Consider the following 11,761-nt stretch of genomic DNA (forward strand, 5'->3'; position numbering starts at 1 on the left):
CAAGACTTAATCCCAAACGAATTTTTCATTTTTAATTTAAACTTCTTAAAGCACCTAAATAAAAGTCTGCTAGAATCCCTGTTAACCATGAACAATCAGTCTAAATTAGGATGAGTATGAAATGAAGAAGAAAGGAAGATACGTTGAACTTTTCAAAATTATAGGTTCTATGAGTAAGCATATATAAACTAGAGCTTCAATCCTATTGATTTTTTTCTAGGATGATCAATTCCGGAACTTTTACTTTCGGAATCCGGAAAGTAAAACCGGAAAAATTCCGGAATTCTGAAAAATCCGGATCTCGGAAAATTGAGATGTTGGAAAAGATCTGGAATACGGATTCTGAAAATTTTGGCTAGAGCTACTTTTTTCTAAGGGGTTGTCAAATTTAAGCTAACGCTCCTATTAGAGAACAACTCTCACAGTAAGAATATTTTAGAAAACCGTCTGAGCCACATATATTTTGGAAAACATGTATGAAATACTGAGAATATTTCGTGAAACTGAGAGAATTTTCGAAAGTCATAAATTGTTTAATTACAGTATTGTATCAAAAACCAACTTTGAATTTACATAAATATTATTTATTTAAATATATAAAATACATTAATATTTATGAAATATATAGAACAAATGTCATCTTTGACAGTGCGGTAGGTATATGCATTTGGTTCTCAGCTTGTAATAATACATTCATCTATATTTCAAACGTAGGCAGCAACTGGTGGTTGAGGTACTGCATTGCCAACAGGTCTATATCCATTCTCATCAGCTGTGTAAGAAAGACTGATCGTCTCTCCTTCAGGACTGATGAAAGTGTAGCCTCCTTGCAAGGCAGGAACGAGTCCATTTGCAGATGGTCTCAGTGCTCCAGTTCTAGTCTCAGAGATACCAGGAATAACGTAGCTGAAATAGATACCATACATGACTACAAGCAGATGCTAAGGATATTAAGTATAATAGTCTACAACATCATTGCTGAACTTGTTACAGTAAGAAATATCAAATAACATGTAAGAATTAGAAGTGGACGGAATTCCACCAGAAAATGATAAATCTTAACATTGGCTATCACCACAGTTTGTTTGTTGATAATAGTAAAATAATATATAATATTAGAATATAGATATATCTATAAGAGATGGCATGACTTTATGAGACCTGTAGTAGAACTCTTAGGCATGAGAAAAAGACATAATTCTGGGCAAGGTTAATTTGGATTCTGCTTACACGTTTAGTTTTTTTAGTACATAAATTCTATTATGAAATACGATTTTACTTAATGAGTTATGTAGAAAGAAAAGTGTTTGGGATTATTATACAAGTAACATGTATATACACTGTGATTTTACAGATTCTAAAAAAAATAAATGTTTCAATTTAGCCATTAGCCCATTAAGCTAATGGAGACGGATAATTTGGCTAAGTTAATGATGATGGAAAAATTGGTGAACTGAGAATATGGGAGGAAACAAGAGTACGCCCAGAAAACCCAGGAACACGATGTTGCCTATCACAAACTTACTTCGCCCATGATCGAACCAGGGACCCCACACACCAGAGGTAAGCATTTTACTACTGAGCCATCATACTCCCTTCTAACAGCTTCTGAACATTGAATACTATATGAGTATGTAATTTTATCAAGTGCAGATAACCAAATTATGAAAAGAAAATCAATAAGAATAGAAATCTATAGAATAACATTTGTCTTTTCCATCACTGCTCCAAGTTTAAACATGTTATTTCAGAATGAAATCCTAGATTTCTTCATATAAATAGCTAAAAAGAAACACGAAGGGAATTTCATGATGGTTCAATGATGAAGTGCTAACTTCTGTTGCGGAGACAACTTTAGCTCGACCTCAGACCATGCTGGTTTGGAGGAGACAATACTGTGTTCGTTTTTTTTTTTTTGGGGGGGGGAGGTATTAACTCTCAAGATATGATGTGCTTTTCATTCCTCTAACTCTTTTATCATCATTTACTTTATAGTTGCGCACGAGAATAGAAGAAACATAACTTTTTGTGATGCAACTCGAGATGAGACAGAGCCTCTTCTAATAGCATCTATGCAGTTTTCGGGACGAGACAGATTCAACTCTTTACATGCAAATCCCTAACTGTCATGGTTGGCATGCATCCCATTTTAGTTCAGAGCGTCCCGGTTTCAAGGCCCCTATCCTGGTGTCCTACCTGTTTACGTTTTGCTCCGCTTTTCAGTCGTTACAACGTTTTCATCCCTTTTCTGTGTGCCCAATTCTTGTTACATATTTCTGAATATTATTTTTGGTACAAAAACCTTATTCATTAACAGATACATCTTAACTTAATCTAAATTAAAATAAGCTTAAATATTGGTAGAACGCGTCACGGCAGACAATTCATTATCTTTGGATCTAAGATATGTGTTACTTCCTTACACACAGAGAAGAAGAATATATGATGTACGTAAAAGCTTAGTTTACATGTGTAAATCATGTAGTTTTTGAACTTAACATACATGACTATATATAACATAATGCAGCAAACATATAATGGAAAACATATGTTTTATAAGAATTTCCGTATAAGTGTTCCATCTATACGTAATTTCCGTATGAAAGAAAAAACCATACATAGGGGCGGTAAGGATCTCACATACAATTGGACGTATATAACATAGCTGACGTATGTAATATAAGATACGGAAGAAGAATGTATACGGAAGACTCTTATGTGTCAGATATCCTGCAGCGACATTTTCTGACATCTAAACGGGGAAAAGACAGTACGTGTGTACCGTATGAAAAACGTATGCTTCATACAGATTTCTGTAGTAAACATACATAATCTGTCTATATATACAATATACCGCTGTCCGGTACCGCTGTTCGGATAACGGATGTTTCTTAGTGTAACTACAATTACTGATACTTCCAACGAGAATGAAATAAAAGCGGTTCTTATGCTAGTTATGTGTTTTCTACCAATGAAAGGAGCTTAAGTGAACTCCCCACCAAAGTGCACTGGTACGAAATAGCATAAATATAACTCTAATTAATGGTCTAAAGTTTGTGAGAGGGAAGATCAGAAAATTTAACTTAACCACATTTCGCTTCACAGTATATTCGTTTATAAGTCGACATTGTAAATATCATTATTGTAATATCAATTACCTGAAAGAGAATTGCCCAGCCCCATCTTCAACTATGGATCCACCTGGAACTGGAATAACTTCAGCGGCAACAGTTCCTGGAACGACAACATTGGTACCAACAGCAACTGGAGCACCTGGCACTGGCTCTGTGATTACAGGAACAGGTGCACCATACACTGGAACTGGTACTGGTGGCTGTGGCTGTGGTGCTGTATATGAAGGAACTGGTACTAGTGGCTGTGGCTGTGGCGCTACAAATAAAGGAACTGGTTCTGGTGGTGGAGCATATACTGGAGGAGGTGGTACATATTCAGCGAGTGTTGCAGAAAGAGATACTGCCAACAAAGCCGCTACCTGTGAGAATAAATACAAAAATATCGATATAAAACCAACACGTCTATGCATTGAACTTCTTGGCATGAAACCCAAAGGGTTTAAGCTATGATTTAGTTATGAAACTGAGAAACGTATGCTTAATACATCATTAAATCTACAACTATTGTGGCTTTGTTTTCTCAGTGGAATAAGTTACCACTTTCATTTAGTTAACTCACTAAGACCCCAATTGTCTCCACGACGCCTATCGATTCCCGTATAGTCAACATCATCTACTGTCTCCCAGTATGACCAATCACCTAGGCAAGTTCTAGACAGACCAGACACTGATTGAGTTAGTAAACTTCTACGGGTAAAGTACTGGTTCGAATATGCAAGTCATAATTTACAAGTCAGTGAGGGTAGTTTGGTTGGTCCAGGAAAAAATACTAATACTGTAGCCAGTCTGGTCTAATGGTTTCATGGGATAGAAGAAAAAGTCACAACTAGGTCTAATCAATATTTAAATAGTTTCATTTAGCAATAATAATAATAATAATAATAATAATAATAATAATAATAATAATAATAATAATAATAATAATAATAATAATAATAATAATAATAATAATAATAATTGAGAAGTTACCTGAAAGGAAGTATTAGCGATAGGAAAACTAACAGTAAGACTATTTACGTGGTGACAACACATCTGAATTTCAAAGGACCAGTTGATCTATTAACGCCCTTCGGCGTTTCGTGTCTGGGTATTTCAGCTAATCTGTTGAAACGTCAGCTGCAATAAAACTGTATTAGTCACTATAGTATGCCATTTCTACTATTGGCATTATAGCTAGTGACACAAGCCTTCGTATTTCTTCCATTTTGTTCATTCATTCGTGATTTTTTTAAATTTATCAAAACGGACATGATCAATTAGGATCTAAATTGTCATGTTATGCAATAGAGTACATGACACCGGGACTTTACATTTATTATGTCCATTCAATTGACATGTAAAAAAGAAGAAAATAAAAGATCTGTCTATTCCAAAACCTGAAATTGTTATGTTTCTGTAAATAGCTTGAAAATATAGAAATGACAATACTTTCCGTCTGAAATAATTTTAGTGGCTTATAAGCTAGCGGATGGAAGAGCAGGAACCACATCAAATATAAGAAATGACCGAATTACGTCCCCTACGAAGTTACAATCTGAACGTCCTAAGTTTGTCTTATGCAACGTATGAGGACAATTTCAAAGATTCTTGCTTTGAGTATTGAGTCTACATCAGCACATCAATCAGTAATGTGGAATATGTTATAATAATAATAATAATAATAATAATAATAATAATAATAATAATAATAATAATAATAATAATAATAATAATAATAATAATAATAATAATAAACATGATTGATAGTGCAAATAGACGCCTCTGAGCAAATATCTACAGAACAAATCATGAGAAGAAAAATAAACTAAAACAACTTATGGTGGGTTTCCCTATTAAGCAAAACAAATCGTATTTTATTGATTTTATCTTCAATTTATAAGCAAATGTTGCATTTACAACATGGTTAATTTTTATGGGATTAAATGTGTTGTACCATTTTCTACCTGATGTTACAGTTTTGTATATAGTATTCTTGAGAAATTGAAGTTTATTTCATTACAATAGACTTTGCCATAACTGTGGTCTTTCCTAAGAGTTAGTACATTCCGCACCCGAACTGGTTTCTTATAATGACAGTCAATAATGAAGAATTCTATTCGGGCTAAAGCAACAGCCATTAGTAATCGATTGATTGATTTTTATTTACGTCCTTCGTTAGCAGTGAGAATATATTGGGCAATATCTACAGTTTAAAGTGAGGACTCAACTACTGTAGTACATTTAACACTTTCAAACCAGGAATCGAATCGAAGGCATCTTGTACTAAAGGCACGTATTCTACCCACTATGAACCAGAGAGAAGAGTTTGGTGTAGATAGACAATGCATGGCTGTGTCTTGTTATAGTCAAGTGATTAATGATTATGCTTTCCTTTTCTCACGATGGTTCTGGATTTGGTCCTCGTTGAAAACGTTATCATGGAATAGAAACCAGAATAATGGTTCCTGTGGTTCTTAAAATAGTAAGTTAGGTCTCATATTTAGTCTCAATGCTGAAACGTAGTGTTAAACTCCGATCGAATAAACCTTTGAACTAGGATGGCATAGAGCGCTCATCTCTTGTGCTTGGCGTCCTTGGTTCGATCCCAGCCGGACATTATCGGTATCTATGGCATTAAAACTGGCACTATAAAGGATGATATCCCTTGGCAAATACCTTATCGGGGAAGTAGGAAAGGAATTAAGCGGTTTGGGATCTGGAAGTTAGGTACCATTCTGGCATTTGCTAGTGTGAACAAGGCAAACCACCCAGGGAAAAACATCACTCAGAATGGCTGGCTTGAAAAAGTCTTTACATGTTTTCGATCGAGAATCCTTACCGGGAATAGAACCCGAGACCGTTCGTACCAAAGACGGGGGCCACTCGATCGCAGCTCGTGTCAAACATCGTGTACAAACATCGCGTACACAAACATCGTGTACATGGATTTACTCGGTAGTTCTCACGTTTATCCCCACTCAATTCATTCCACATTTCAAAATCTTTAAAATGAAATCTTTGAGTTTAACGTCCATCAATTATGTCTCTTAGGCTAAAGGAGAAGATGATTAAAGCAATTGAATGGTAATGAAAGGATTGGTGGAATGAGAAAGTGGAAGGAAACAGGTGTACCTTAGAAAAGCCACGGACACGATGCTGTCCACCATAAACTTACTTGTTCGGGGAAAGATCCACGGACCCCACACATCAGAGATAAGTGCTTTATCAGTAAGCTACTGTTCTCCCATTCCATATTCATTCATGATCATCATCATCACCGCTTTCCTTAGTTTCGGTAGACAATCGTGTTATTTAATTAGAAATTTAATATAATTTAATTTCGACCATATATTTCTTACTCTATAAAGTATTTCTACTTCATTTTTCTTCTTTTTTTTAACTAGTCATCGTAAGTCAACTGTGATAAAAGTACGTTAATTCAATTGAGTAAAGAGGACGCACGGTGGCTCAGTGGTAGAGCACTTACCTTTGGAATGTGAGGACCCTGGTTTGATCCCTGGCTAAGTGAGTTTGTGGTGGACAACACCGTATCCGTGGGTTTTCTCAGGGTTCATCCGTTTCCTTACATATTGTCATTCGATCAATTCTTCCATCATCATTATTCACTTGCCTTAATCATCCGTCTCCTTTAGCTTAAGGACAAAATCGTGGGACGTTAAACTAAAAGATTTCATTTAAAAAATTTTGAATTGAGTACCTACGTTGTATTTATTTCTTACTCCATTGATTTACTGTGTAATGGAGAATTATTTATAGTTTCCTTCGAAATGAGCTGGAATTTTAATAGTTACTTCAGTGATTTCTTCTAGTGCACTTCTAGCGTATTTTGCCTTTTCAAAACGAATATCCATTATAAAGAAAAAACTATTTAATATTATTTAAATTAAATTTGATTATTATTAGATATTGAAACCATATTCAAAGAAATTTAATTTTCAAGAAGTAAGATACATTTCACTTGATTTGAAGAAGTAAGTAAAATCTTTTTTTAAAAAATCATGTTTATTTCAAAGGAAACAGAAATATAATTTTAAGTGCAAATTGATCTGTTAGAAAACAGAATACGGTGGTGAAACTTGAAAGCATTCAATATTGTTAATAAATAGTACTGAAACATTAATAAACTTTAATCTTAATATTTCGATTTCAATATTTCCACATAATATTATTAATACTACATGAAATATTTCCAACTTATCCAGATTACTTTCAAATTTTGAAGTTAATATCTTATAATAAGAGAAAATAATATGTGACTAGAAATTACTGAGTTTAGTAAATGCTTTTAGACAAATTTTAAAAGCTCAACAAGTAATTTTATACTTACGATCTTCATGGTGTTGTGAATGTTAATTATGAAATGTGGTTCGTGTGAACTGTGAATTACTTCGGAATAGTAACTACTTATATACTGTTCAAATGTTGTTTGTTGCTACTACGCAATTGAAAATAACAAACTTTCACACACTTAAGCAAAGAGGCGGTAAACCTTTTTGCATGTGTATTAATATATGTTTGTAAACGAAACTGGATTTTTGTCCCAAAACGAGATCCAGAAATACAGCTAAAGACAGTATTTTTGTTTCTTCCTTCTTTCTTTAGTTTGTTCTATTCAAAATAACTTATTTATTCAAGAATATGCTATTTTTGTGTTAGCTGCTAGAAATTGGTGTTACTTAGGGTTGTGTTTATTTTGTAGTAATTTCCAAACCAATAGTCAATGTCCTCATATTATACAAAAATAGAAATATTCATCTGAGCTGGCTGGTAATATTATTATTGTACAGCATTTTATGCATAAACTAAGGAAAATTAAACACAGACGTCGGGCGATAATTTCTTCCATTTACACGAAACAAAAAATGTAGTAGTAAAAATATGTCGAAAATGGTCTCTTTCAGAGCTATAAGTGCCAAACAAAAGTTTCTGAAGTTCTCTGGTTTTAAAGGTAAAGCACCTATGAAAGAACAGTTCGACAATAAATACAAAATGATTTTTTTTTTTTAAGTTTTACATTCCAAACTTATGCCGGTTAGACTAAAGGAGACAGTGATGATAAGAAATGAATGAAATGGTGGAATGAACGAAGTGGTAGGAAACAGAAGAACTCAGAGAGAACCCACACACATGGTGTTTGTTCACCACACTGGCTACACTGACCAGTAAAGCTAACTTGGCGCGAGCTGGGATCGAACAAAGGACTCCTTGCACCAGAAGTGTACGCTCTACCCCTGACCCACCTCAGCCCCGACAATAAACACAATATAAAAGTGGATATAAACTATAAATTCTACCTAAATATCGAGCTCACTTGTGCTACGCAATGACTAGAATACACTCTTTCAAACTGAGAAATAACGGTTTGATTCCTGCTGAGATCTCATATTGTTCTGATCCCAGGTTAAACTGTAGCTGTACGTCAAACTTCAGACCAACACCTAAATATCCATATTCTGAACATGTGGGTTACATGTACTGTACAACTAGTACTGCCCACGAGACCGGAGTAAAAATAAGGTTTCCTTTTTTCGTTCCGGTTCTCGCAGAATTATATCTCGTCGTATTTCGATTCTTTAAAAGTTTCTTCCCTCTTGTCTCGAATTTTTTTGTCCTTTAAGTTTGTGTACAAAAAAATGTATGTTCTATTTTTTTTAAAATTTCATCTAGGTAGTTATGAGAATCCTCCCTAGTCACCAGAGATCCATGAAGAGTGTGATATGTATAGCAAAAAATTTAAACCATTTTTATTGTTGGATTATATTCTGTTAAGACTTGCGTATCTTGAAACATTTTAGTCTCTTTTATCAAAAGTTCATATATTTAATCAATTTAAAGTTTTTTTAAAGTAATTTGAATCACGAAACTATGAAACAGAGCATGAAATTAAAACTTGGGTGAATTAGTGTTGCCCTAGTCTCGAGTTTCGTCTTTAAAAAAAAAAAAAAAAAAAAAAAAAAAAAAAAAAAAAATTCTTGTGGGCAGCCCAATTTGCAATGAATTCTTTCGAGGAAAGCTCAATATCGGAAGGGATTCTGAATCAAACCTGAAATACGATTGACTGTGAGTTTTAGTTCTCAAAGAATATGTTTAAGAATTGTTTGAGATTTTTAAAATTGGTATACTTTAGCAACATTGCTTCTTATTTTTGGGCTTTGATTTCTCTTCAATAATAATAATAATAATAATAATAATAATAATAATAATAATAATAATAATAATAATAATAATAATAATAATAATAATAATAATAATAGTCATGAAAAATAATAGTCATGAAAAATAATCATAATTATAAGAATAATAGGTCTATATATTGTAGGCGATCCATTAAACTCATTCAATATTGATCAAACTTGCCATGGTGACAAGTCTTTAGAATGTATTAGGAGTATTAAAGATTACGGTAAGCAGTCTTTTAGTTTCCGAGTTACGGGTCATCAAAATTGGAGATTGGAATTCATCAAAGTTTTCGAAAGTTAAATTATTTATTTAAAAGTATTTCTTGGTACTACCGGCACCTAAGGCAAGTCAAATATGAAGAATGATGTCCTTTAGCAAGAAATGAATGGGGAAGAAAGGAAGTGGCCTGGGACTTCTATTTTAGGTAGGTTCCCTCCCCGCTTGGTGTAAATAAGGAAACATCAGGAAACACCTCACTCCAAAGGCTGTTACACCCTTTCAACCGAATTTCTTTACCGGGTGTCGAACCCGGTACTGCTAGAAAAAAAGACAAGAGCTTTAGACACTACGCTACAGAGCAGAGCCCTGCAAACCCAGGCCCGAAGGCGGCCCGGCCCGACCCGAATGGATCTGAATTTTGTGCCCGGCTCGACCCGGCCCGGCCCGAATCTCGAGCCGGGCTCTAACCAGGCCGGGCACATTTCGGGCCGAGCCGGGCCGAAACGGGCCGAGCACAAATCGGGCCGAGCCGGGCCGGCCCGACTCGGCCCGAACACTGTGAAAGGCGGATCGGAAACTAATGTTGGCAGCCTGTGTTAATCGTAATGTGTTTGGCATGGGCGGCGATTAAGGGGGACAAAGGGGGGCAGTTGCCCCCGCACTTTTTTGAAGTAACCAATTAATGTATATAGTTTCATTTGGAAATGTAACGGTTTTGTATGTGTTACTGATTAATAGGAAAGAATGCTGCCATATAATATTTGCTGTTGCGTGAATACGTATTGGTTGTCTTCCCGTGGAGTAAAGAAAGCTACAGTAATTGCGTTTTAATCGCCACAGAAAATAACCCCAAAAAATAACCTATTGGAGCACAATTTCAGCATACTTTCATTTCTTCTTACAAGGGCTCGATATGTTAGTGAGCCGCTTTGAAGCTAATCGAAAGAACATTATGCAAAAAAGTAGGGCCTATTTCACAAGTTATTCTTTAATTGCACAAAAAATGACAGTTCCTAAAATGTCTTTTCTTCTTTCTAAAGTAAGGAATATCGATTAAAAAGAGCGTGATAAGAAACAACTTGTACCTTTTCCATTGTTTTGTAGTGTAATATACGAGTGAAGTGTTGTGTTTAAGGATGTACGAGTGTATATACAATAAAATTTAGTAAATTGAACATAATTCTAGGTTTTAAGTTTATTTTGTATAACTGAAGTGTGGATTGATTCTAAGTATTGTTGTGTTTTGATGTGTTCCAAGAAAGTGAAAACTGCAACTAATGGCAACGAACATATTTCAAGAAGTTGCAAAAGCAAATATTTCTTTAAATGTCGTAGCATATGCTTGTAGTATTTACTGCCTTTCATTTTCTAAGAGTAGTAACATACATTTAATAGCATGTGTGGAATTAAATATTAAGTTTTTCATTAATCCTCAGTTTCAATATAACTTTTGCAAAACAAGCATCATTATTCATTACTATGATTAATATTATCCTTTCTATTTATTTGTTTTGCAAATTTATTAAATAATCTGATCACACAATTTTCCAGACAGAATTTTAAGATGTTCATGAGCAAGGAATCAAATCTCTTCTTACACTTTCGTTGTTTAAGAGTACAAAGGGCTAGTATCTACTTGCGTTGTTCTTCTCAATTTACTTAATAAACTATTATATACGATATACGGTATTTAACTGAAAATATAGTATCCTATTAGTTATACAACCTTTCGTCAAACAAAATGTTAGAAACAATCAGGAAAACTAACATTTATATACAAATATTCAGATCATGTCTTGCCCCCTCACTTTTAACGTCCAACCGCCGCTACTGGTGTTTGGGAAATTAACTCTTTATTCAAGACTGTAAAGCACTGTACTTCTACTACTCTTATTACTACTACTACTGCTACTGCTATTATTATTATTATTATTATTATTATTATTATTATTATTATTATTATTATTATTATTATTATTATTATTACTTCTACTACTACAACTGCTACGAGCGTCAGAGTTGACATGTCTGGTGGTACATACTTTACAATCTAAGTACAGAAAAAATCGAAGAAATACTAGTTATTATGGCCAGTCTGCGTAGTCTGGCCAGTAGAATGCATTCACGTCTGGTGCTAGAGGTCGTCGGATCGATTCCTCCTCGTGCTATGTGAGCTTTGTGGTGGACAAACATCGTGAGCGTGGGAGTTTTTGGATTACCCCGTTTTC

General features: G+C 34.4%; 1 protein-coding gene across 1 annotated transcript; it reads right to left on the minus strand.

Annotated features, from left to right (window-relative positions):
- Nucleotides 1-562: 562 nt before the first annotated feature.
- LOC145686613 (uncharacterized) lies at nt 563-7,617 on the minus strand. Its single transcript, XM_081760070.1, has 3 exons — nt 7,462-7,617; nt 3,159-3,493; nt 563-906 (listed from the first exon to the last, which is right to left on the minus strand). Exons 1-3 carry the CDS (start codon nt 7,468-7,470, stop codon nt 705-707), a joined length of 546 nt encoding a protein of 181 aa, XP_081616196.1. The 5' UTR covers nt 7,471-7,617; the 3' UTR covers nt 563-704.
- Between the last annotated feature and the right edge of the window lie 4,144 nt (nt 7,618-11,761).

Source organism: Thermobia domestica, chromosome 5 (assembly GCF_964235325.1).
Source record: "Thermobia domestica chromosome 5, izTheDome1.hap1.1, whole genome shotgun sequence".
Taxonomy (NCBI): domain Eukaryota; kingdom Metazoa; phylum Arthropoda; class Insecta; order Zygentoma; family Lepismatidae; genus Thermobia; species Thermobia domestica.

What these genes read in the sequence shown, in the direction of transcription:
- LOC145686613 (XM_081760070.1), bottom strand. An exon ending in GCTGGGCAATTCTCTTTCAG is followed by an intron (nt 907 to 3,158) that starts GTAATTGATATT and finishes TATCTATTTCAG; the next exon opens with CTACGTTATTCCTGGTATCT.